Genomic DNA, 26,406 nt, shown 5'->3' on the forward strand with positions numbered 1-26,406 from the left:
AAAGCAGCCTAATCACTTACAACTACTCTGCCATGTGGTTATCAACAGTCATGCTCATGCAGGTTGACAATGAAAAAGAACAAGTTGGGCAAAATGAAATACAAAACTATTTAACAAGAAAGGAACAGCACGAGAGCTCAGAGCTACAGGGTTTGCAGTTCTCTATGCTGGGTTTCAGTCTTGCTGCAGTCTAGTACTTGCTCACTCTGTTCCCTCTCCTCCCTCAATCTATACTCTGTTCCTTTTGTGTTGAAGTTATGTAATTTGCTTTTTGCTTTTGATTTTGCAGGGGGTTACAATTAAGAAAGTGCCTTGAGTCTCCGAAGTGTCTTTGAACTTTGGACTTTTAAAGAATTATGAGTGCAAATTTATGGTAACTTTTGAAGTTGGATTAAACACATTTTGCATTATGACATGGCCTCAAGCCTACGGTGGTCAGAGAATACAAAGAAAATGATCCCCACAGGTTAGAATGTGAATAGAGTTGGGGAAGGACACAGGAAGAGTGGCAAGGGGAGAGGAAGGGGCGGCAAGACGCAAATACATTCCTTGTGGATAAAATAGCACATGTAATCCAACACTTGGGAGGCAGAGGCAGGTAGCTCTCTGTGAGTATGAGACCAGTCTGGCCTACAGAGTGAATTCCAAGACAGTCAAGACTACACAGAGAAACCCTGTCTCAGAAAGAAATTACATGTGTGAGGCCCTGGGTTCAATACATGCCATACCATGCAAAAATAATCAAAACCAAACAAACAGATGGCAGACTAGACTGAGCCTGCAGAACATAGCTGGGAGGCCTTGAAACTAAAGTCTCTCCTAACCCTACTTATAAAGTTCTGTGTGAACAGTGACAGAGGACACCCAATGCCCTCTTCTGCATTCTGCATGTGCTAACAGGTACACACATGCACGTGCTTGCACACACACAGCTTAAAATTTCACAAATATAAAGTCATCACATTAAATAACTGCTTGTGAGAATACTTCATAGTTATCTAAACATATTTTTTACACATTTTGAGATTCAAGTATTTACTTATATTTATCCTTAATATAATTATTTTATTAAAATGGACTGTTTGATTATCGCAATATAAAATTATTTACATAATCAAATTAACAGACTTTTTTGAGTAAATAATTTGGCACCTAAAATGGCAAAGCTATAAATTAATTAAATGATTGAGCTCAATGGTTAGTAGAAAAAGAGTCTAATTTTTTTTATAAAATGTAAAATCTTGGTCTCTATCAGATGCCAAGGAAGGGCTGCGGAGCTGGCTCTGTGGAGAGCTTGTGAAGCATGCAGAGCCCTGGGTGTGACCCTCACACAAAAACTAGGTCCTGAGTGCACCCTGCAGTTCCCACCCTCAGAAAGAAGAGGCAGAGGGAAACGGCCATATAGCACATTCCAGACCATGTGAAATCCTCCTTCAAAACTGAAAAATAAATTAAAAGAAATATTGTTATTTTCACCTTTTTGAGAAAGAGATTTGCCATACAGTGCGAGCTAGCCTCACAGTTTCAGCCTCTCAAGTCTTGGGATTACAGACCTGAGTCACCATGTCTTATCTGAGGACAAAATGTTACGAAGAGTTCTGACAAACTCTGGAAGAACTGACTGTATTATCCATGGCTATTTTTTTTTTTTTTTTTTTTTGGTTTTTTGAGACAGGGTTTCTTTGTGTAGCCTTGCCTGTCCTGGACTCACTTTGTAGACCAGGCTAGCCTCGAACTCACAGCGATCCGCCTGCCTCTGCCTCCCGAGTGCTGGGATTAAAGGCGTGCGCCACCACGCCCGGCTCTATCCATGGCTATTACTAACATAAATTATATCCAGTAGCCAGGTAAAGTGAATTAATTATAAACTGAATTTTTAAAATATACTTTAAACGTCAGCACTACTAAAACCTATCCCATCAAATTCAAAGTTGATGACAAAGAATCTTTTGGAATAACACACTGACTAGAATATTCTGGATGTGCACATGCAGAAAACTCCTCCACGGTGATTTTATTCCAGCCTCTTACCCACTAATGCTGCCATACACTGTTCAGATGGTGACACTCCTGGGAAGCTGTATAAGCCCTCACAGCACACCTGCTGCTCCACCGTAAAGGACTAGACACCAATAGTATGGAAGTAACAGCACATGAAAAACCATGTCCTCCTTACTTGTTTATTGGAGCCACAGGTGAAGTCTGGGCAGTGGTTTCATCTTCCCCTTGAGAACTACTAAATTCAGAATCCTGAAACCGCTTTCCAATCTTTGGTCGCTTTAAATGGCCACTTCGAGTACGAGTGGAAACAGGTGTCTTTTCTGGACCTGAGGGAAAACCAGGAAAACTGCCCTTGACTATGCATGGAAAGTACTACCTGTTAAAGCACCGAGAAATGCAAGAACCACAGCAGACTGCCCACCACTGCCACATTACTCAGCTTTGCCCCTTCCTTCAGATCAAGCTAAGAAAACAGTGCCAGCATCTGTTCTCACTACAGAGTAACTGCCAATGCTGACGCCTCACATTCCTCCATTCCCATGAGGCTCACTGGTTCTGCACTGTCATTTCATATTCTCTCTTACTGATTTGGGGGGAAGACACAGACTTTATGATTCCTGTGTTACAAGTACAGAAAGGGAGAGGGTTCAACAGCAGCCTCAGTGTTCACACACAGTAAAATCAGGGGCAGTGGTGGCACGCGGAGAGCCCAGAGCTAGAACACTTACTAAAACAACAGCTGGTTTTCTTACCTTCAGATGTGCTAGCAAAGGCATCTTTTAGGGAATGGATCTAAAATAGAGATAAAGATTAAAATCTAATGTTTTAAGCTATCCTTTCTCACTATGAACCTATTTTGTTCATACTTTCAAAGAAAAATATTTAACTGTATTCAAATAGTAATTTTTGAGAAGAAATCTACCTTCAATATTAAAAGATTATGTTACAGCCCTTGGTTCATTCTAAGCCTATGAATTTATCCAAGGATCTGAAATGTTCACAGCTATCTGTTCTGCTGGGTTTTCTGTTTTAAGTTTTTCTTGGGGGAGTGGCTATTGTGGTTGTTTTGTTGTTGCTTTTTTTGCATACTATCTTCACATAGCTGTCTACTGCTGATGAGTTTAAACATACAACTAAAGTTACCCATCTTCTACCTTGACTTCCAAAGCACGCATCTCCCAATAGATGGTTCATATGATTTCACATTAAACCTATTTCAAGCCGGGCGTGGTGGCGCACACCTTTAAACCCAGCACTCAGGAAGCAGAGGCAGGCAGATCATTATGAGTTTGAGGCCAGCCTGGTCTATAAAGCGAGTCCAAGACAGCCAACACTAACACCAACACTAACACAGAGAGACCCTGTCTCAAAAAACCAAAAAACCAAAACAAAACAAACAAACAAACAAAACCAAAAAAACAACAAAAAAAAAACCTATCTCGAGATAAATTCCCAACATTTATTTCTCATCTACATTAAAGGCAAGAACAAGTACAGTCATTCTGCCAAAGGGCATTTAAACAGCAGGGAGATCTTCCTCGCCCCTACTCAGCCAGTCACAAAGCGTGCTGGCTTACATGAGGGCTCTCAGACTACCCTGTCCTGTCACCACTGCTTCACGGCCTTTGCTATCTTAACCAAAACAATTCCAGGTATCCACGCTGCATCCTATCTGCTCCTTTACACTCAATGAAAGAAAGTGCCCCACATACAAGTGCGATTCCTTCCCTTACATCTTAAAGCAACATCTCATCACTGTATAGACTATAAATTAAAAAAAGCTTCAATAACTAATTTTTCATTTTAAGTATGCCACTTCTTTTACAAGCTATCTCCTAAAATGCCTTAACAACACGTTTTACAGAACTCCCGCCTGCCCTTTAAATCATCCTCGTGCTTCCATCTTTGCTACATAACAACTATTACCTTGTAGTTTATTTATTTTTCCAGCAAAGAATCATCCAGCTCGCTCATGTATGCAAGAACCTACCTTGCTCTGATACCTACTCCATTACAAAATGCCATCCACTCACCTGTCCATTCCACACTTACTCAACTGCAACATGGTAGGCACACAGACATCAAAAGATCTATTCAAAGTCAACAAGAATTCATCTAGTACTTCAGAACAGCCACTAGAGCTATGGGAATTTGAAAGATGCCAATAAAAGTAATGACAAATTTTTGAGGTGGTAGGTATGCAAATTATCCAGATCCAATGATTATATAATGTCCATAAAATTTTACATTGTACTGCATAAACATATGTAACTATATATTCATTGAAAAATTTAAAGTCTAATTTATAGACCATGAAAGAGTTAACTGTGGCAAATGCATAATAAAAATCTTGCCTTCAAGAAGTCTGTTATTCAACTAGAAAGATGAAAGTGAATAGATAAAAAGATACAAATAGAAATAAATGTACTGATTTACATACCCGAATAAGTAAAAGCAAGGATAAACCATGTAGTCTAAAAAAAAACTACTAATAATGGTTACTAAAATATTAATGATGTTTTAGTACTACTAATAATGAACTAAAACATTAAAGCAGTATGAAGAATATGAACTTCAAAAATGACTGCAAATACAATTTATGCTATTAATCTTATGACATATTGTCACTACAATATATTCTCATTCAAATGACACTTAAAATTATTTGGCATTATATTACAATAAACTATAGCCTTTATTACATTTGTGAGAAGAATCTAGTTTCCCTTGATTTTATGGCAACAGTGTGTGAACGTGTCTCTATCTGAGGAATACGGATGTTAACATAAAAAGAGCAGGGCTTGCCAGGCATGGCAGCACACACAGTCCAAGAAGTCAGGATGAAGAGGCGTGAGGGTCTTTGAGTTCCAGGCCAGGGGGGGTAACCTAATGAGAGCCTGCCTCAATAACAAACTAAAGAAAAACCAAGGACAGGGACTTAGTACAATCTTCTAAATGTAGAAATGTAGAGAAAATTAAAACCAAGTTTTCAGTAGTTGTATTATTTATGTTATTGTTAGAAAGCCATAAAAGCTTTTCATTCAAATATAGTCAATTTCTATGTTAACTAAGGGTTTTGATTTGCTTTATTTTCCGAGACAGGGTCCTGGACTTACTTGCTTTGTAGACCAGGCTGGCCTTGAACTCATGCCGCTGCCTCCCTCAGTGCTGGGATTAAAAGTGTGCACCAACAATGCCTGGCTTTAAATTACTTTCAATTAGCTTATAATAATGTAAACATCATTACAAATATTTTTCAAAATGCATTAAATCTTTAATAATCAGTTAACAGAAGCTACCAACAAAAACGAATGTAGTTGGACTTCCCTAAATTTGTTGAATAATGTAGTGTTTGAAACTTCAGCTGAACCTTGTAGAGCCAGACTACAGTCTGAGGTATTCCTGAGGCTAAGGCAGGACAGTTTCAAGTTTAAGGCCAGGCTAGAATACAGGCCAACCTAAGCAACATGGTGAGAGCCACCTCAAAATAAACAGCAAAAAGCAGGCTGGGCCAGGGAACTAATTCAACAGTGAAACTCTTGCCTAGCATACATAGGGCTCCAAGTTCAATGCTCAGTGTCACCAAAACAAACAAAAGCAAAGGACACAAGACATAACTATCCCCATGATGGTCACAGAGTATACCTGCATCTCACTTGGCTGACTGCTTTCCACTCCAGGTTCAAACTCTGGTACAACAGCCAGACCATAGTCTCCAGACAAGGATCTTTTGGCTTCATACTGAGAAATCTCTATATAGAGAAAAAATTTTTATTATGAACCAATCATATTTGATTTTCATAAACACCCAAAAGCAGCAGAGATAAAAAGGAATCAAGAATCTAGGTATATGTCTCCTTTACAATACCTTGCAACTAATCCGTTGATCCACAAAGCCTAATCTACACTTCTCCATTAATATACTTATTTTTTACTCCAATTCCCACTGGGCTATTTCATTGTTTGTGCTAGTCTAGGTCCATTTTTGTTTCTATCTTTTGTTTTTTAATCTTACTTTTTAGACTTATTTAATGTGTATGAATATTTTGCCAGCATGTATGTATACCATGTGTGTACCCGGTATAACAGATGTCAGAAGGTGTTAGATTCCATGGAAGTGAATTTACACAGATGGTTGGGAGCATGGGTGCTGGCATCTGAACCCAGTCTTTTACAAGAGCAACAAGTGCTCCTAACTGGTAAGCCATCTCTCCAGCCCCCTCTAGGTCTGTAAAAGCACAATAAAAATTCCAAACTTTAAAAGGGGGACTGCAACCAGAAAGGTCACAACCACCACTATAGGTTGCTGCTTTTTAAACTGCCTATATTCTACTAGTCTTACCTGTAACTTTAATTGCTTCTCTCTGTAACGCTCTGGTGACTGGAATCCGCTGATGCCAATGGCCCACACCTTCAACTTCCCAAAGAAGTTCATGATCTCCTGGATACTTTTCAAAGTATTGCTTGGAAGCTGCAAAACATAGTTAACAATTTCCTAGAAATCTCAAATGGCAAAAAGGACAGAGGAAAGAAAGTAAGGTGCCCACGTCACTTGGTGAGGAGCAGAACCTTGACACTGAGAACACAACAAAGATAACTCTAAGAGTACACAGCAGTGTCAGTTATAAATCAAACTTTTTTTTTAAGGTTTATTTATTATGTATACAATGCTTTCTGCATGCATGCCTGCCTGCCTGCCAGAAGAGGGCACTATATCTCATTACACATAGTTGTGAGCCACCACGTGGTTGCTAGGAATTGAACTCAGGACCTCTGGAAGAGCAGCCAGTGCTTGCTATACTTCTGGAGGCTGGAGAGAAGGCCTCGTGGTTCAGAACCCTTGCTGCTCTTCCAGAGGACCTGAGTTTGGTTCTTAGAGCCCATATGATAGCTCACAACCATTTGTAACTAACTTCAATTCCACAGGATCCAATGCCCACTTCTGCCTCCACAGGCACTGGGCACTCACATGATACACAGAGACATGCCAGTCAAATACTCCTAAGATAAAATAATAAACATAATAAACTTATCTTTTCTCATTTTTGTTTTTTTCAAGACAGGGCTTCTCAATGCTATCCTGGCTGTCCTGGACTCACTTTGTAGACCAGGCTGGCCTCGAACTCACAGTGATCCTCCTACCTATGCCTCCCAAGTGATGGGATTAAAGACATATGCCACCACACCTAGCTAAACTTATCTTTAAAAAAAAAAAAACTATAAAATTTCAAGTAACAATTTTAAGTGATAAATGTCAGTACGCATACAAAAGAAGTTACTCTGAAGTTTAAAGTCATACCATAGCACCGGCCTTCTGGGGGACACTGGGCTCCGGCTCAGGTGGCTGTGGCCTGGCTGGACATGGCCCCAATAAACGAACCATACAAAAATTAAAAAAAAAAATCATACCATACAAAACTTTGACAGTTTGTCAAAGTAAGTCACGATTTGATTCCACTAACTAGAACAGGTAGTTCAAAGGTTAACAAAAGGCAATTCACGTTGGGCATGAGAAAGGGGCTTGAATATGGTGATGATGCATTTACAGCATTGTGTACAGTAGCACAGAAGCTATTACTAAATGATAAATATCACAACTGCAAAGACTGGTTAACATGAAAACAATCATAAGCACAGGAGTACAATTATGTCTAGAGAGCAAAGGAAACGGAGGGCAGAATTACTAACAGGGCCAAAGAGAAGACAAACTGCATATATAAGGAGCTGGACAAAACTGTTTCCAACTTCAGAGTTTTTCACATTTTAAAGACTTGCACAGGCTTTACTATTGAGCATACTTAATCTGAAAATGAAAAATGCTCTGAAACATGAAAGTTTTTGAGTGATATATGCTTAGTAAGTTTCAGACTTGGAGCATTTTTCCATTTTGGTGAAGCATACTCAGCCTCTAGGTAATTTTCATTAAAAACAAACTTTTGTCCAATCTGCCTAATGTGCATATAGAATACAATGATAGCTACTACTCTAACACGCGAACGGGACGGCTTGAAACAGGGCACTTAGGTCGTTCTCGCAAACCTCACAGCTATGTCCCTGAGCTGGAAGAAGTAATTCTTGGAGCAACAGGAATTCTAGCCCAAGGAAACTTTCACACACGTATGTAATTGGTCACCTAGACGGTTATACATCTACTAGGTAGTTATCTCTTAGCCCCAGTGCTTGACCCACAAATTGTTTTGGATTTCTTTTCAGATTCTTTGATATTTACCAACCTTAAATACAAAGACTTCGGCCAGGCGTGGTGGCGCCCGCCTTTAATCCCAGGCAGATCGCTGTGAGTTTAAGGCCAGCCTGGTCTACAAAGTGAGTCCAAGACAGCCAACACTACAGAGAAGCCCTATCTTGAAAAAAAGGAAAAGGAAAAAAAAAAGGTAAAAACTAAAAGCAAAGACTTTTCTGTTATGTACACCTTACACACAGAGCCTGAGGATAACTATATGCAGTATTTTTAGTGAGTCTATGCTTTGTGACCTCACATGAGATCCAGTGTAGAATTTCAGATCTGTGGCATCAGGTCAGTGATCAGAGCTGATGACATTTTATACTAGCTATCAGACTGTCTGAGATGCTGGAGTGAGAAGGACAAAGATGCCTGTTCGACAACTAGAAAAGAACTAGCAGGCTTGGAGGCCGTTGAGAACGGACCCTTCCCTCATCACCAGCTTTACACCAGGCCTCCCCTACCACATGAAAAGGTGGAGGTGCAGGAAATACTAAGGCCCATCGAGGGAAAGCTTCTTCCTCCTGTGTCTATCTTTGGGCCCTGAGTGGAGCCATGGCAGTTTTCATCCACTCACTCATTTCTTTATTTGACGAACTGTGGTCTCTCTATGTAGCCCTAGCTGTTCTGGAACTTACCCTCCTGGCCTATTTCTGGCCCTGAGTGCAGGCATGACACTTTACTTGCTTCTTTGTCTGTCTAGGTATGTATTCTGGTCTATCTGTGTATCTGGAACTTGCTGTGCAGTCCAGGCTGACCTCAAACTCAAGATTTGCCTTCCCAGCATGTTAAAGAAGAGAACATTATTATATACTACTGTTCCCTCCCTTAAGAATTAATCCACCCCGGGTGTGGTGGTGCACACCTATAATCCCAGCACTCGGGAGGCAGAGGCAGGCAGATCGCTGTGAGTCCAAGGCCAGCCTGATCTGCGAAGTGAATCCAGAACAGCCAAGGCTACACAGAGAAACCCAGCCTCAAACAACAAAAAACAAAAAAACAAGAAAAAGAAAAAGAATCAATCCACTGTGAGGCCAGGCATGGTGGATCTGTGAGTTTGAGGCCAGCCTGGTCTACAGAGAGAGTCAAGGACAGCCACAGCTTGTTACACAGAGAAACCCAATCTCCAGGGGAAAAAGAAAATAGAAAAAAATAATAACAATAAGATTTAGTCCACTGGGCTTGCCAATCACCTGTGAAGACCATCCCTCAGGAAAAGTGATTTACCTGAAGACGTGCTACAATGGGGAGGGATAATTACCCTCTATTTTTGAGATAATGGATTCATACAATCAGGAGCCCTTCTTTTATGCAGCTGCCCACAAATATTCACTGCTAAACCTGACCCTTTTCTAAGCTAAGCTCAAAGTGCTAACTCTTCCTTTGCCCTTTGTGTCTACTCTTTGGATGCTGACAAAAACCTGAGCATGTGTTCCCCAGCCTTCTGGGATTTCTCGCTGTTTTTCTCTTTACAGACCTGTTTGCACATCCCCACTGCTGACCATAATTCAAAAGGCATGACTTTCACTCTTTATTTCCTCCTCCTCTCTGCTGGGACTTACAGCTTGTCCACCCTGCTCTTTTTCTCTCAAATTCTCAAGTTTGACTCTTAAGCTTCCTTCTGAGTCTGTTTCTAAATTTTTTTATCAAGGACTATAAACCTGTAAAGGAAGCCGGGCGTGGTGGCGCACGCCTTTAATCCCAGCACTCGGGAGGCAGAGGCAGGCGGATCGCTGTGAGTTCGAGGCCAGCCTGGTCTACAAAGCGAGTCCAGGACAGCCAAGGCTACACAGAGAAACCCTGTCTCAAAAAACCAAAAAAAAAACAAAAAAAAAAAACAAAAAAAAAACAAAAAAAAAAAACAAAAAAAACCTGTAAAGGGAAATTCTAATTCCTCATTAACATGTGTCTTATTCAATTTTATATTTAAAACGCAGAGTAAAGTGGCAGGACACAAAACCAGCATATAAAAACAGCAAACTACTTTTTAATATAGTTCTCTTATGTGTTTTGCCTGCATGTATGTCTGTGTACCACATGTTTATCTGCTGCCTCTGGAATCCAGGAGAGAGAACAGAATCCTGTAGGTCTGGGAGTTATGGGTGGGTGGTGCTGGGAATCAAACGAAAGTCCTCTAGAAGAGCAGCCAGTGCTCTCAGCTGCTGGATCATCTCTTCAGCTCCTATGTATTTAATTTATGTACACATTTATTCTGTAAATGGGGTATGTGGTGTGTAAATGTGTGAATTATACGCACATGCATATATGAATCTATATACTTCTGCACGCAGAAGCCAGAGGAAGATGGCTGTATTTTCTTCTATTACTCTGGTTTATTATCTGGGGCAGGACAGTGGTTCACAACTTGCCTGTAAATCCAGCTCTAGGAGATTCACTGCCTTTCCCAGAATCCACAGGCACTGGCACAAATGTACACACACAGAGGCACAAGTACACACATATGTGCATACACATGTGCATGCATGCATGCATACACAAGCATACATACACACAAATATTCTAAAGGATGATTTACTGAAAAGGAGTAGAGGTGGGAGAGGTCAGAAACTTAAGAAACTTCCCAACACCTATTCCACACTCAGACTATTAAACAGTGGTTACTTAGATTCAAGAGTGCAAATAACCCCAAAAATTCTTAAATTTCAATTTAATGAGAGAATAATGCACAAGTAGACTGACTTGTCTCTGATCACAGTGTTGGGAGCACAGAGGTCCTTGTGTTCACAGATCAGCACTAGGGAAAGGAGGAATGCTGAACATGCAGGGTTGTCTATTCAAAGGAAGAGATACATAACCTGTTTTCTGACCAGAAGGCTGTGAACATAGGTTAACAGCCTAGATGACCCCTGTGCTATCTGTGAGGCCACCACATCTGGCTCCCCCAGGGTCCCACATATAAGATAAGAAATGGTTAATAGCCTCAAGTGACCTCGGCACTGTCTATGTGACTGTTAAGAGCACTGGGCACAGCAGACCCCCTGGGCCCTTCAGATAACACATGGAGCCTATCTACACACCCATCTTCCTGTAAGAAGTGACACAGACTTTGAAAAGGATTCCAATGTAATTATGTCTTAAGCTTGATTGTGGACACGGGATTGTATTAAACCAGGAAAGTTTTTCCAGATTGTACTGTACTTAAATATGCCTAAAATAAACTGCCCAGCATCAGACTCTAGAAGTCTGAACCAACACTAGCTTCTGAGTCAGACTGAGCCAGATTTCCTCTTGCCTCAGTCTCCTGGCTCTTCACTTTGCTGGCTGTGGTGTTTGCAGAGGCTCCCCACAACAGGGTTTTATTGGCATGTAATCAGCTCTGAAAGGGAGAGGTCATTAGGAATTTTGGTTATCAGTGGGGTGGGGCTGGCAGACTACCTAAGTGAGACATCTCTACTGGATCACCCTAAAAGAAGATGAAAACTAAGGGGCGGGGTTAGAAAATAAGAAAGGAATCAGGAAAATATGGCATAGAAGGCACAAAAATACATCTCAAAATAAACAAGCTTTGGGGGGAAAAGAGGCAAGCCTTGCAAAAACAGTTCTGCCCTCCTTGGTATGTAATCCCTGAGCCTGGAGGGTAAGGCTTGAAGATCGTTATGTATGGCCAGCCTGTCTCCAATAACATTTTTAAAATGTTATGCTGTATGTAACAACTAAATACGATAAAATAAAATTACATTTATAAAGCTAAATCCTAGAAAATGAAAGATTCCAATATCATTTAAAACTGATAATATACACTTACAATCTTCTGGAGAAACAAATTTTAGGTAAGATTAAGTTTAATATTTTTTTAGTTCAGCCCACTCACCTGTGTACATGAGAGAAGACAGCGGATATCGCAAGCCAAGTGCATCTTCTGTAAAGGAGTCAACAAAATCCTCCAGCATATGAAGCCCCAAATCTTTTCCTCTGTATTTCTTCCTTATAAACATTGTATCAAGAACCGGCAGTTGATAATTCTGAGTAAGAAAGGAGCTGCATAAGCTTCCTGCAGTAGTAAGAGAAACCAAAGAATTTTATACATTAAACAACATGTACATTTAGTAAATATGAGTTAACATTTCTGAAAATAGTTTTTCCCTAAGTCAAGAAGCACATCAAAAAAAGTTACATAAAATATATTTACAACTTTTGTTATACACTGTAACATATGGCTGTTATTTTCTGCCTGCCAATAGTAATAAAGGACAAGCAGCTTATTCCCATTTCACGATGCACATACAACTATTATCTTTAGACATAACCTAACTGAAACCTCTAAAACCACAAGCCAAAAATAAATCTTCTTTCCACTGCTTTTTTCACCTATGTGGCCACAACAACCAGTAAGTCTGACTAGAACACTATACAAGGAAATGTTCCCTGGTCATAAGAAGAAACAGAGAGTTGGAACTGGAGAGATGGCTCGGCAGAGCCTGAGTGTGGTTGCCAGCACCCACATGATGGCTAGTAACCACCCATAATACCAGTTCTGGGGATGCAATGTCCACCTGTGATCTCTGAGGGCAGAACACAGGCACACATACACATACACACATGTGACCAATACAGTAGTACAGATGTAATAGTCCTTTTAATTAGTAAGTGAAGTATTGATACATACTACTTACTATACATGAAACTTTGAAAAAGAATATTAAGCCAGAAGAAGAAGAAGAAGAAGAAGAAGAAGAAGAAGAAGAAGAAGAAGAAGAAGAAGAAGAAGAAGAAGAAGAAGAAGAAGAAGAAGAAGAAGAAGCAGCAGCAGCAGCAATAGCTGCTAGATACAAGCCACATGATATATAATCTAGATTAATTAATGGTTCCCAAAGGCTGGGAATAAGAGTGACTTTGTGGGGAAAAAAAGAGTGACTATTGTGTAAAGATTGTATACAGTATACTATTACATACAGATTTTTTTTTTGTTTTGTAATAAGAAAAATGATCTAAAATTGATGAGATATGGTACTTTTGAAATGGATGGTATATAAATATACATAATTGTTATTTAAAATAGCAATTTACACATTGGATGTACACCTCAATTCTGCAGAGAAAAGTCTGAAAGTATGTTCCCTCAAGTTTACAGATTTTCTCAGTAAATCCACCACCCGTTCTTCCATCCAGTTATTCTGAGCACAAAGCCTAGAGCCCACCCCTGGTTCTGTCTACACAGTGCACAATAACCCATCAAATCCTACAGCAGTAGCTGGGCGTGGTGGCACACGCCTTTAATCGCAGCACTCGGGAGGCAGAGGCAGGTGGATGGAATTGCTTCGAGTTCAAGGCCAGCCTAGTCAACAAAGGGAGTCCAGTATAGCCAAGATAACATAGAGAAACCTTGCCTCGAAAAACCAGAGAGAGACAGAGACAGAGACAGAGACTGAGAGACACAGACACAGAGACAGAGACAGAGACAGACAGACAGACAGACACAGACAGAGACACAGACACAGAGAGACAGAGAGACAGATAGAAGAAATCCTACAGCAGTAATAGCAGCCAGCCCCTGGCCTTGTTTCCTTTGCCCAGGCCACACTGCTGGACAGACCTTCCAAAGTAGCCTCGTCACTAGGTTCCCAGGCCTGCTGACATGCATTCTATTGGTAAGCTGTCATGAGCAGTTCCAGCTCACTGAGAAGCTGGCTCTGGAGGTCCTGCCCCATTTCAGACCTAAACAAGTTTGTACCCTCTAAGGCGCCTTGCCAGAGCATTTGCTGCCACCACCGCCACCACCCCACCTCACCCCACCCAAAAAAACCCATTGTGACAGGGAGGGAAGAGAACCAAACAGCCCAAAGCATCATGTTCTTAAAAACAACTTAAAAAGGCCAACTATTTCCACCAGGTATTATTTATCCCATGATATAGGAGTGGAAAGAAGTTAGAAGCTCAGCCATGGGAACCCAGCTGACTGTCTCAACGTGGTTTAGCCTGTTACTGTGAGCAGCAGATCTGATGAGGTTGTTGCTACCTATTGAAGCCTTCCTGGAGAGAGCGCCCTACCAGGGGAACTCCAGCTGGCTGCCTTAATGAGTCTTCCCCCATTGGGTTCTGATGATTTAATGACATTACCCCTTGGCTGTTATTTGCTCTTTTACTTGGAAACCTCAAAGTGGGTTGCGGGATGGGATGACATGAGACATTTAGCTATCTGCCTCAATGGGGCTTTCCCAACTGACTTCTGCTGGGTATTTTAAGCACCTTATTTAAAGGTGTTTTGCTATCTATTACTTGATATTTGTTCTTACTGTGGCTTGCTTTGTATTTAATAAGCTCATTCATTCAAAACCAAAATTATGGGTAGAGATGGATCAGTAGTTAAGAATGCTTCTTCTGGGAATGGACCTAGGTTCAGTTCTCAGCAGGCATCTGGTGGCTCATAAGCATGCATAACTCTAGTTTCACTGGATCTGACTACCTCTTCTGACTTGTGTGGGTACCATACACATGGTGTACATATAAACATGCAGGCAAAACACTCATACACATAAAAAATAAACTGAAAGCACGACCTCGGTTATTGCAGATCATTCTCTAGACTAAATGGAATACCTGCCCACCCTGGGCATCTGGTACCTGGATTCCCAGTGCCTCCAGGTGCCTTTTAAAAGAGCACGGAGGATGGTGTTGCCCTCCATCCTGAAATCCCTTCTCTACTTCCCTTTACCATAGAGCAGAATTCACTCCTTCTTTGACCTAGAGACCTTTCAAGACACACCCTCTCCCCTCTCCAAATTCTACCACTCACTCTATAAGCCAGGCTTGGAAGCCATCTGCACTTTCTGAAGCAGTTGAACCTGTTTCTCCACTTTCAGCTCTTGCTAGAGTCTCTTCAGATACCTCATACTTCCTAAAAATAACACGAATAAATACACTTCAGTGATACACAAGCCTACTCTGCCATACTGAGCAGCTTCCTCTATTAACAGAACCCTTTCTTTGTATACAGGACCTACGTCCTTAAAGCAATTAGCATCTCACAAGTGTCCCTATGAAACTTAAAGAACTACAAACCAGGTAAGACACAGACATGTTCTTACCCCCAACAGGTTTAAGCCTTTAAAATGTCTGTTTGTTGGTTTGTTTTTCAAGACATAATTTCTCTGTGTAGCCTTGGCTGTCCTAGACTCACTTTGTAGACCAGGCTGACCTGGAACTCACAGCAATCCTCCTGCCTCTGCCTTCCTGGGTGCTGGGATTAAAGGTGTGTGCTAACCATGCTCAGATCAAAAATTAAAAATGTCTTCTGTGGTGAAATTATATATTGATATTTGAGCAATAGGTCATATTGAACAATGTTGTATACATACACAGATATGTATACTTAAGCATCTAGTAAAATGTCATTACATTGTCTTTATTTACTGAGCTGCAGTTAATATTTCTGTCATCTCAATAAAGTTTTTTTTTAAGGAAAAAAAAAGCTTCTATTTGAGGATATCTTTCCCACATTATATGATGTGAGCGCCAAACAAATTAGGTGATCATTTTTTGGGTTTTTTAAGTCAGTTAAGCATTAGCTATTCTAAAGAAACCAACCTAGGAAAATCTATTAAGGGTCCAGGTTTGGGCTTGAGTAATAATTCCTTTCCCAATCATCCAGAAGATATCCCAAGCTACCTGATGCTGCCTACCAGGCCAGATTAACTTCATTGACTTAAAACAAAACAATTAGTACTCATCTTCAGAAAGCAAAGCCTAACACCCCAACTCAGGCCATGAACCCGGTGCACTCTTCTGGGAATCTCCACTTTGCTTTCTTCTGGGTTTCTACCACTAGAGTGCGCACGTGGGCCATTCTCTCTTCTGAAAGCTCTACAGAGGAAGTCTCAACTTACCAAGCAAGTGTTACAAAAACCATGTCCCTATTGCTTTCTCTGACAGCTTCAAGGACAATAAAATGTCACTTATCTTACTGTGGCCTTTACGATCCTTCCCAATGTGGTCTTTATCTTCACCCCTCCAACTTTTTGGTGCTTTGTCTTGTCTAAGGTTCTTCTCTTTATTCTCTGCAGTGTTTATTGAGGGTGTCTAAACACAACCTGCATCTCTGAACTCTCCTTTACATACTTAGGACCCTCATGCACGTGGGTACTAGCATGGTCCTTTCTTGGCCTACATCTCTAACTTCAGATAACCTACTGACCCTCCAGCGAGGTTTCTAAGTAGGTTCTCAGTGACCCTTTCCTCTAGGCTCAGTTAAGTGTGTAGTCTTCACCAACTACTCCTGCTGATGCCTCAGATACATACTCACCAACATGAATGACAGTTAGGTATCTACAGACAATAGTGGGTTTTCGCAGGGGGATGTTTTGTCTCCTTCAGTAGATTCTGGGTGCTCTGAGGGACGAAACCGTGTTTGCACTGAGCCATCCCTACCCTCTAGTACACGGAGTCCTTACTGAGAGCATGTGGTTTTTTCAGATAGCTAGACCTTCCCCAAAGAACACATCTTAATTTCAAAGATAAATGCTCTAGCAACAGAGTGCCAGAAGAATCAGAAATTCAAAGTCATCTTAAGATACATAGTAAACTAAGGCCAGCCTGGACTAAAATGAAGCTGTGTGGGGGAGAAGGCCCAAAGAGGAATTTGGTTGGAGAAACAAAGGCTCCCTGGTCGAAAAAGTCACTGTGTTTAGCCTGAGTTTCCCCTACATCTTTGGCTTAGTACAATTATATTGCTACAACAGAATCCAAGACTGGAGTTTTTTTGTTTGGTTGGTTTTTTTATTTTTATTTTTTGGTTTTTGTTTATTTGTTTTGTTTTGTTTTTCAAGACAGGGTTTCTCTGTATAGCCCGCACTGTCCTGGAACTCACTCTATAGACCAGGCTGGCCTCAATCTCCAGGATTTGCCTGCTTGTGTCCCATGTGTCAGGATTAAAGACTGCACGCCATCACACAACTCAGACTGGGAAATTACTTTTAAAAAATTATTTCTCAGCTGGGCATGGTGGCGCATGCCTTTAATTTCAGCACTTGGGAGGCAGAGGCAGGTGGATTACTGTGACTTCGAGGCCAGCCTGGTCTACAAAATGAGTCCAGGACAGGCAAGGCTACACAGAAAAACCCTGTCTCAAAAAAAAAACAAAAACAAAAACAAAAACAAAAAAACACAAAAACCACCCAAACAATTATTTCTCAACATTATAGAGCCTGGACAAAGTAAGGGGGCTGTATCTGATGAGGGCCTTCTAAAGAACAAGAGGTCAGTGGAGGAGAGGGCAGCTGCAGGAGCAGCGGCTGTGTGCCTGTGTGCGTGGCAGGCTTTCAGACAATGACTGTCACAGCGGAATGACCTAGCTACAAGTCTTCCTAATATAAACATTTGTTATTTTCAGCCCCCCACCTTTTCTTGACCTGGTCAAATTCCAAAAAAGAATTATTTTTGTTCATTAACCACTAAAATACCCTGAAATAACATATATTCACATAGCACCATAGTATCAAATTTTTGATTCTTTAGCTTCAGAAGTGACATAATTTCTGACATATTATTAATATTAAATTTTTAAAAACATTTTAAAAGTAATTTTAGATAAAAAGTTGCAAAACCAGGGCTGGTGAGATGGGTCAGCAGATAAAGTGCTTATGGTACAGCCCAGTTTGATCCCCAGAATCCATGTAAAAAGTGGAAAGAAAGCGCTGACTCCAGTGGGTGTCCTCTGACCTCCATATGCACTCCACAGCAAGCCCACGACCTGACCCCCACATATTAATAAATAAAATTTTCTTTTTTTTTTTCCTGGCTTTTCCAGACAGGGTCTCTCTGTGTTAGCCTTGGCTGTCCTGGACTCGCTTTGTAGACCAGGCTGGCCTCAAACTCACAGTGATCCGCCTGCTTCTGCCTCCCAAGTGCTGGGATTAAAGGCGTGCACCACCATGCCCGGCTAAAATTTTCTTAAAAGAGCTGCAAAAGCAGGCTGGAGAGATGGCTCAGAGGTTAAGAGCAGTAACTGCTCTTCCAGAAGTCCTGAGTTCAATTCCCAGCAACCACATGGTGGCTCACAACCATTTATAATGAGATCTGATGCCCTCTTCTGGCTTGCAGATTTACATGCAGGCAGAGCACTGTATACATAATAAATAAATAAATCTTTAAAAAAAAAAAAAAGAGTTGCAAAACCATTACAAAGAGCTCTCGTAAACCGTTTTCTAAGCTTTTCCCAATATAAAAATCTTATATAGACAGATTACTGTCAAAATCAGAAATTTAGCATGATTATTGTACCACATAGGGTTTGCTAAATTGATTTTATTAAATTCCACAGTTTTACTAATTTCCTTTCTAGTTTCAGAAACATTTCAAAGATTGCTTCCTATAGAACACACTGGCATCTCAGAATCCAACTACTACACATCTAACCTTTTCTGAAAAATGTTGCCCAATGATGGTGATACAGTGTGAGTGAGGTTTATCTCTAACATCCAAGCTGAAATTTACTCGCCATTATAAGACACTCAGCGTTGGTACCAACCTGGGTGTGCTGGCACACACTTTAGCCCAGCACTTAGGAGAAAGAGGCAGGAGGATCTCTATGAGTTTGAGGCCAGACTGGAATACACGGTGAGTTCCAAGCCAACCAGAGAGAGCTACACAAATCTGTCTCAAAAGAATTAGGGCCAGGTGGGATCTTTAAGAAGTGATTAGGAAACTATACTCATGCATGCGGGATTAACATTGACAAAGCCAGTTTGACTAGGTGTCTCCTGTGGTCCCTGTCTCCTGCCACCATGCCCATGCTACTTGGGACTGGCCCAACAGAAGGCATCATGAGATGAATGGGCATGCGCTCTTTGTAACTTACCCAGCTGCTGGTCACTGGCATCAGAAAACAGACTGAGGCAGCTATGTGACTCAGTCACCAGTTATGATTCAAATTTGGATGAGGATTTGAAATACAAAGTTCTGTGCCTGAAGTAAGTAAATTCTGAACATTGTCATGCCTGATATAAAAATATTATATAATATTCTGATAGTAATTATTATAAAATTGTCATAAACATTTGTTTGTGCAGTGGCCAGACAAGTGACTCAGTCAGTAAAACATAAAAAAAGCCAAGTGTGGCAGTGCACATCTGTAACTTTGATCCTTAACTTCTACGTTTAAAAAAAAAAAAAAAAAATCAGGCACTGGAGCAAGTGTCTGTAATCCAATTGCTGGGGAGGTAAAAAACAGGACACACACACACACACACACACACACACACACACACACACACACACACACCCGTGATCGGTAACCAGCCGGCCTAACCAATGGCCTAGTCGAATCAGTGTCAACCTCATATACACACACACACACACACACACACACACACACACACACACACACACTCCCCCCCCCCCCTCTCTCTCTGTTGGTTTGAAGCTCTTTTGCCTCAACTTTAAAGCCTGTAAGACCAACCACTCTTGGTAATTTTTATCCTTCTCTTTTTTTGGGGGGGGGGGGGAGTGAGGGGTGGTCAGGGTTTCTCTGTGTAGCCCTGGCTGTCCTGGACTCACTTTGCAGACCAGAGTGGCCTCTGCCTCCTGAGTGCTGGGATTAACTGTAGTCACAACCATATCTGGCCTATCCTTCCAATTTTTAAAAATTAACACAGAATGCTTGTTTTTACTCATCAAAATGTGAAAAAATAAAGCATGTGAAGGCATTATGTGAACGCATTATAAACTGAGCAGCCAGAGAAGAAACAGGACCAACCACTCTGTGGTAGAGACCAACTTAAAAAATATGAAGTATTTTTGCAGGTAAATTTTTTGTCAAATACAGAACAACAAAGGGAAATAAGATAAAATATGAAGTTTGTGACTAAAAACACTTCCAATTATATTTCATTAAATGTTTGTTGTCCCTTAAGCCACTCACGGTATAAGACAAACATATCCTTAGATTTAACATCTATGATTTTTTTAGAAAGGAAATAAGATAAAATATGAAGTTTGTGACCACAAACATTTCCAATTATATTTCATTAAATCTTTGTTGTCCTTTAAGTTACTCATGGTATGTTATAAGACAAACATATCCATAAATTTAACATCTATGATTTTTATAAATACAAGGGAGCATGCAGGTCCAAGACAGGTAATAATTTATAATTCTCCTTAGTACTCTATTTGTTGTCAAGCCTGCATTTTATAACTATGTTACAGAGAAAGCTTCCTACAAAAGAAAATGAAGGCCAGTCATGGTGGCCCATGCCTTCAATCTCAGCATTCAGGAAGCAGAGGCGATCGAATCTCTGAATTCAAGGCCATCCTGGTCTACTAATCGAGTTCCAGGAAGGGGGAGCTGGGAGGCACAGAGACATGACAAAACACACACACACACACACACACACACACACACACACACACACACACACCCCAAATGGAAAACTGAAATGATTAGTTAGCACAATGTTTTCAAGCAATCACAGAACCTGTCCTTAACAGAACATGTAACTTTAGAAGATGCAGACATCTCATGGTAAAATGGTACCTGGTACCTAAAACCAATCTACTTGCTTTGTTTTCTTTTTTAAATATTATAATTCTAATCTGGTTATTTCACAAAACTAGTTGTGCCACAAAACAAGCGTAGTATCTTCTGATGTGCTCCCAGCCTACAGACACTAAGATTACAGCCCCTATCTACAAAGAGCTGCTGGGGCAACTCCACGGTAACGAAAGAATGAAATCAACGACTCTTGTCTGCCACAGTCTAGAATAAGTCTTCTCATAGGAAACTAAAGGAACAAGCAATACGCTGGGTAGTTTCCAAATGTGTTTAGATTTGGGACACAAACATTTGAAAGACAGAACAAGCAATTATCTTTATTTCTTTTTTAAAAATATTTATTATTATTTTATTTACATTAGTGTTCTGTTTGCAGTATGTCTGTGTGAGGGTGTCGGATCCTCTGGAACTGGAGTTACAGACAGCTGTGAGCTGCCATGTGGGTGCTGGGATTTGAACCTGGGTCCTGTGGAAGAGCAGCCAGCGCTCTTAGCTACTGAGTCATCACTTCAGCTCGGCCCAATTATTTTTATTTCTTTTAGTCTATTTTCCACGTTTAAATGTTTATTTTTCCTGCTTCCACTCAAATGCTAATATCAATATTTAAAGAAAAATAGACTTTCTTCTGCTTTGGCTTTGTTTTTTATTTATTGTTATGTATATGAGTATTTTGGAGGGATGTTACTTATGTACACTACATGCATCGCCGGTGCCCATGAAGATTAGAAGAGGGCATCAGATTCCCTGGAATTAGAGCTACAGATGGTTGTAGGCACCATGTGGGTGCTGGGAACTGAACCTGGGTCCTCTGCAAGAGCAATCAGTGCTCCTAACCACTGAGCCATCTCTCCAGCCCTGACTTCCTTCTTCTGAATTTGTTTGTTTTCTTTAGGCAGAGTTTCTCTGTGTAATAACTCTGACCGTCCTGAACTCACTTTGCAGACCAGGTTGGCCTCTAACTCACAGATATCCCCCTGCCACTGCCTCCTGAGTGTCAAAGCTACGTGGAGAAACCTTGTCTTTAAAAAAAACAAAAAAACAAAACAAAAAAAAAAAAAAACCCAAACACAACCAAAGGAAAAAAAAGATGTAAATTCTATTCTCAAAAAGAAATTTAAGTAATTCTTATTGTTTCTATTTAATCCTAAATTAAATTCCTACTTTGAAATATAATCTACAAAGACCATTACTTGCAGATATAGTTTGAATTCTATTTGTTGACTAAATAACAAATTATGACTACAATATTAATTTATGAGCAGAAAGTAAAATATGATATGTGAAAAATCTAGACGTTCAGTATGCTAGACCATTCACCTTACTGACAACATTCACGAACTGAGAGTTGTTGTTGTTGTTGTTGTTGTTGTTATTATTATTATTATTATTATTATTATTATTATTGCTCAGATTACTTACTAATAAATACAGAACTTGAGTACACAGCTAGACTGTTACTGGGGAGATAAGGTTTCTAGAACCAGAATTATAAAACATAGTTATAGTTTTCATACAGATTACAAATATATGTACTTCAACAACATAATTAAAATAAAAGCCTTCTTTCAACAGCAAAATAACGTGTAAAATTTTTTACTTTACTTATTTGAAAAATTAGTTTGAAATATTTGATGTTTCTCAATTTTGTTTTGAAAGTATAAAAAGAAACAGTAAGAGCCGAGGATGTAGGTGAATGGTAGAGTACATCTCAGCATCTTCAAGGCCTTTGGTTTGGTCAATATAACCACAAAGAAAAACTTAAAGGAACAAATTAATGCAATCACTTCATTAAGATAACAAAACAAGCCCCCACAAATACCCTTAGATCAAAAATATTCAACCTGGAAAACAAACTGCAAATCCCTCACAGCAATCTCTTTCAAGCAAAAAAATCATTTCTAGTTTCTTGTGGAGAATCTGGCCTCAAAACGAGTCTCCTTTTGCCTTCTATCAAAGCTGTGCCAGTCCTTACCCACACATCAAATGACCTGCTAATAAAACTCAACTAATAAATGTCTTCAAAAGACCCTCATTTAGCTAGGAGTGGACTTAGTAAAGACTTTAGGACCAGCAGCAGGGCCCCAAAGGTGAAGGCACTTGCTGCCAAGCCTGATGTGACTTCTATCCCTAGGATCAAGGGTGAGAGAACTGACTTAAATTGTCCTCTGACCTCCACACAGGCACTGTAGCACACTGCAGACCTCCACACAGGCACTGTAGCACACTGCAGACCTCCACACAGGCACTGTAGCACACTGCAGACCTCCACACAGGCACTGTAGCACACGCGCACACACACACATTAATATAAAAATTAAAAAGATTTCATCTTATAGCTACAGGCATAGCTTTCCCTACTGTGTATAATGGAGAGGGAAAGGAAGCAAGAAAGGAGGTAAGGGTGTTTTAGTTTTTCTTGGGGATAATTTCTCAAAATAATTTTATTTCTGTTTCAGTTTCCTTTGGAGAAAGAGCACTCCTTTGAAATAAAGTCACTTACTAATCAAAGGCTGCATTAGCACTTCAAGTCCCACTGCTACCCAGCAGAGGAAGATGGAGCTTAAAAGGAAATACACTGAAAACCAGGGAACTGGGAAGAATGGGGGATGCTGGAATTGGCTGCAGCAGCGCCTCACAGCTCCAGGACATAAAGTGGAGCTGACTACCAGAATAGCATGGGCAGAGCCCGGGTCCCAGGAAAGAAGGGAGCCCCGTCGATGACAAATGGCACGCCGAGTCAGCCTGGGCTATGAGTAAGAACAAGACCCTACCTCAAAACAAAGCTAAAATCATAAATAGTTATTTTAAGCATTCTAAGTAGAAATGGCAATGCACATAGGCCATGTGGGTTTTAATAAGTAATAGGAACAGCAGGAGAAATCAAAATAGCAACCTTAAATATAAGAGCAGAAGGCTACAAAGACTACGGTGAAATGACACTCTCTCATAACAGATAAAAAGGTCATTTTCTATATCAAAAGTCTGTTTTTACTCTTCAAACGGCTTTCCTAGCAATCCTCTCTCCAGGGCAGTAGAGCCGGGACACTCCCAGGAAACTCTGAATGCGCTCTAGGGGTCATTTAACAGACACTGACACAGCTGGAGGTGAAAGCGGAGATTTCCATAATACAGTTTTAAGTAACTTGTAAAACTCACCTGTAGGCTTAACTGAATAAAACCCAATGGCCTCTCCTTTCTTCCACAGAATCTTAGCATAGTCAGTACTGCTATGACACAGGAATGGGATCTCATGTCTCTCCATTTCCTGTTTTCTATAAATAATTCGATTGAGAACATACAGAACCACTCTTTCTCCAAGAGTGCTCACCTACAAAGAGAGTCAAACAGCAGGCAAGCAGTTACAATATGCAGCTATTAGGAAACACCAATCACCTGGCCCGCAGCTCCCACAACTCCTACTGTCATTCAGCACTTCAAATACAGTTAACACAACTCGGAAACATTCGATTATCATAAAATCAAGGTAATCATTTATAACAAGAACAGCCCTTTCCCACAAACACATTTTACGCATGGGATACTGCCTTGGAGCAAATTCTACAATGGGCAAGGCAGGCCCCAAGGCGCACACTGTCGAGCAGCTCGCTCAGTACACTATCTTCATGATTCTAGCTGCCCAGACCAAGGGGTCTCTGTGGCCCTAACTACTGCCCCCGCTATATACTCTGTTTCAATCCTTTTACCCATTCCTATCCCTACATTAAGAAAATTATTTATTTTTTAAATCTAGTACTATTCCCAGGAGGCTTTCAGAACAATTACCTCATCCCATGAAGGCAGCCCTTAGGAAAGACTCTCTCCTCAATCAGGTGAAATGTTCCTCTGGCAGCCCTGTCTTCCTACTAAGATATCCAGCCCTCCCACCCACACACCCCCGCGCTGAAGCAGGTGGCAGCAGGGAAGAGGACGGAAACCCAGCTCCTACTAGAGCCACGCCATCACAGCACTCCAACACCTCAGCCTTCTGCTACTAAAGTCAGCTTTCCCACAGACATCTCTAATGCTAGACACAAGACTGTTTTCTTCCAAGGCCCCTTAAAGGAAAACAACTCTGTCCTGATTATTTGTGCCGAGAAAGAAACTATTAACCACCTGCACATACCACTCCAAAACTACCCTTGGGGGGGCTCTCCCACACCAAACGATACAGAAATGGCACAACAGCCTATCTCTAATTGACAAGGCCACCTCTTCTTCTTTTTTTTTCTTTTTGATAGGGTCTCTCTGTGTAGCCTTGCTTGTCCTGGACTCACTTTGTAGACCAGGCTAGCCTTGAACTCACAGTGATCCTCCTGCCTCTGCCTCCCAAGTGCCGGGATTAAAAGCATGCGCCACCATGCCCGGCTAAGGCCACCTCTTCTTATGCACCACCAACCAACATAAAACTCCCTCTCACACTAAGCTGACATCTACTTCCCAATGGCTACTCTTTGATATCATGCAGCCACATAAAGCAGAACATCTGAAGATAGCCATGGTCTTCTTCCCAATGTTACACCAAGGCAACCTTAACTACTCAAGAAACTCTGCAATCCCCATCTTCTCCACCGGAGTGCTTCGGGCCCTCCGCTATCTCCGTCCATGCTTATACACTTATTACAAACACTGAAGACAGTGTGGAGCTTGCTACATAAACTCAAGGCTCCTTAGCCTCATGTTACTTCCAACTGACTAAAGCCCGATCTTTCTCACACATGCTGCTGTTTCAGTTTGAGGCTGAAATGTATACACATTACTTGACATTTATTCCTACTTAAATTTATTTTTTCCTATTAATTTTTTAGAGTAAGGGTCTCATGAAGTCAACGGTAGTCCTGAACTTAATTACTATGTTGCTGAGAATGACTTTGAATTTCTGATCTTCCTATGTCCACCTCCTAGGTGCTGGGATTTATAAAACCCCAACTCCACCTTTTACTATCAATGGGGATCAAAACTAGGGCTTCATGCATACTCGGCAAGCACTCTACCAACTGAGATATAGCCTAAGTTTGGTAGTTTTAATGAGAAATATCCCCCATAGGCTCAAGTATCTGAGCAGGTGGATTCTGGCTGGCTGCGCCCTGCCGGGAAGGTCCGTCACTGGAGCAGGCTTTGAGATAACATAGCCTTGCCCTACTTCCAGCTGCTCTCTCTGGTGCTTACAGTTCAGGATGAAATCTCTTCGCTTCCTACACTGGCCACTGTGTATGCTTGCTGCCATGCATCCCTGTGATGAGGGACTCTTACTTCTGGAACGGCAGGCTCAAATAAACTCTTCCTTCTGTTAACTGCCATGTATCTTACCACGCTAACACATCGAGGGTTATAATCTTAATTTTACCATAACAAATTAAACAGGAAAATAAGGCCTACAACAATAATGTCATTTGCTTAAGGTTATAAACAACAGCTATTTCCTCCCGTGACTTTACCAACTTTTCCTAATTAGCCAGAGGTGCTCCTGGGCTGCGCCTCACTGATTTCCCTAATGCTCAGTGGAAATACAGCTACTAAAGCTGAGGGAGTCATCAGTCTTATTTTGGGTCTTACGTCATCCTCCTCTCCCTGTCCATACCTGGAGGCTTCAGTTCCTCACCTGAGTACAGACATCACACACACGCATCTGTCCTCCTTATCATTTAGGCCCCGGCTG

The 26,406-nt window shown here is 40.9% G+C and overlaps 1 protein-coding gene across 4 annotated transcripts in view; it reads right to left on the minus strand.

Annotated features, from left to right (window-relative positions):
• The window catches only part of FAM169A (family with sequence similarity 169 member A), a 57,776-nt gene that overhangs the window by 7,178 nt on the left and 24,192 nt on the right, over positions 1-26,406 (minus strand). For all 4 annotated transcript variants that reach the window (XM_084802718.1, XM_084802717.1, XM_084802716.1 and 1 more), the window contains 6 exons: positions 23,907-24,078; positions 12,075-12,254; positions 6,344-6,472; positions 5,647-5,753; positions 2,754-2,793; positions 2,177-2,327 (listed from right to left, as the gene is read on the minus strand). In XM_084802718.1, the coding sequence (XP_084658844.1) occupies positions 2,177-2,327; positions 2,754-2,793; positions 5,647-5,753; positions 6,344-6,472; positions 12,075-12,254; positions 23,907-24,078 (779 nt within the window). The remainder of the gene's footprint in view (positions 1-2,176; positions 2,328-2,753; positions 2,794-5,646; positions 5,754-6,343; positions 6,473-12,074; positions 12,255-23,906; positions 24,079-26,406) is intronic.

The sequence above is a fragment of the Acomys minous genome (assembly GCF_964271855.1).
Source record: "Acomys minous genome assembly, chromosome: 11".
Lineage (NCBI taxonomy): Eukaryota > Metazoa > Chordata > Mammalia > Rodentia > Muridae > Acomys > Acomys minous.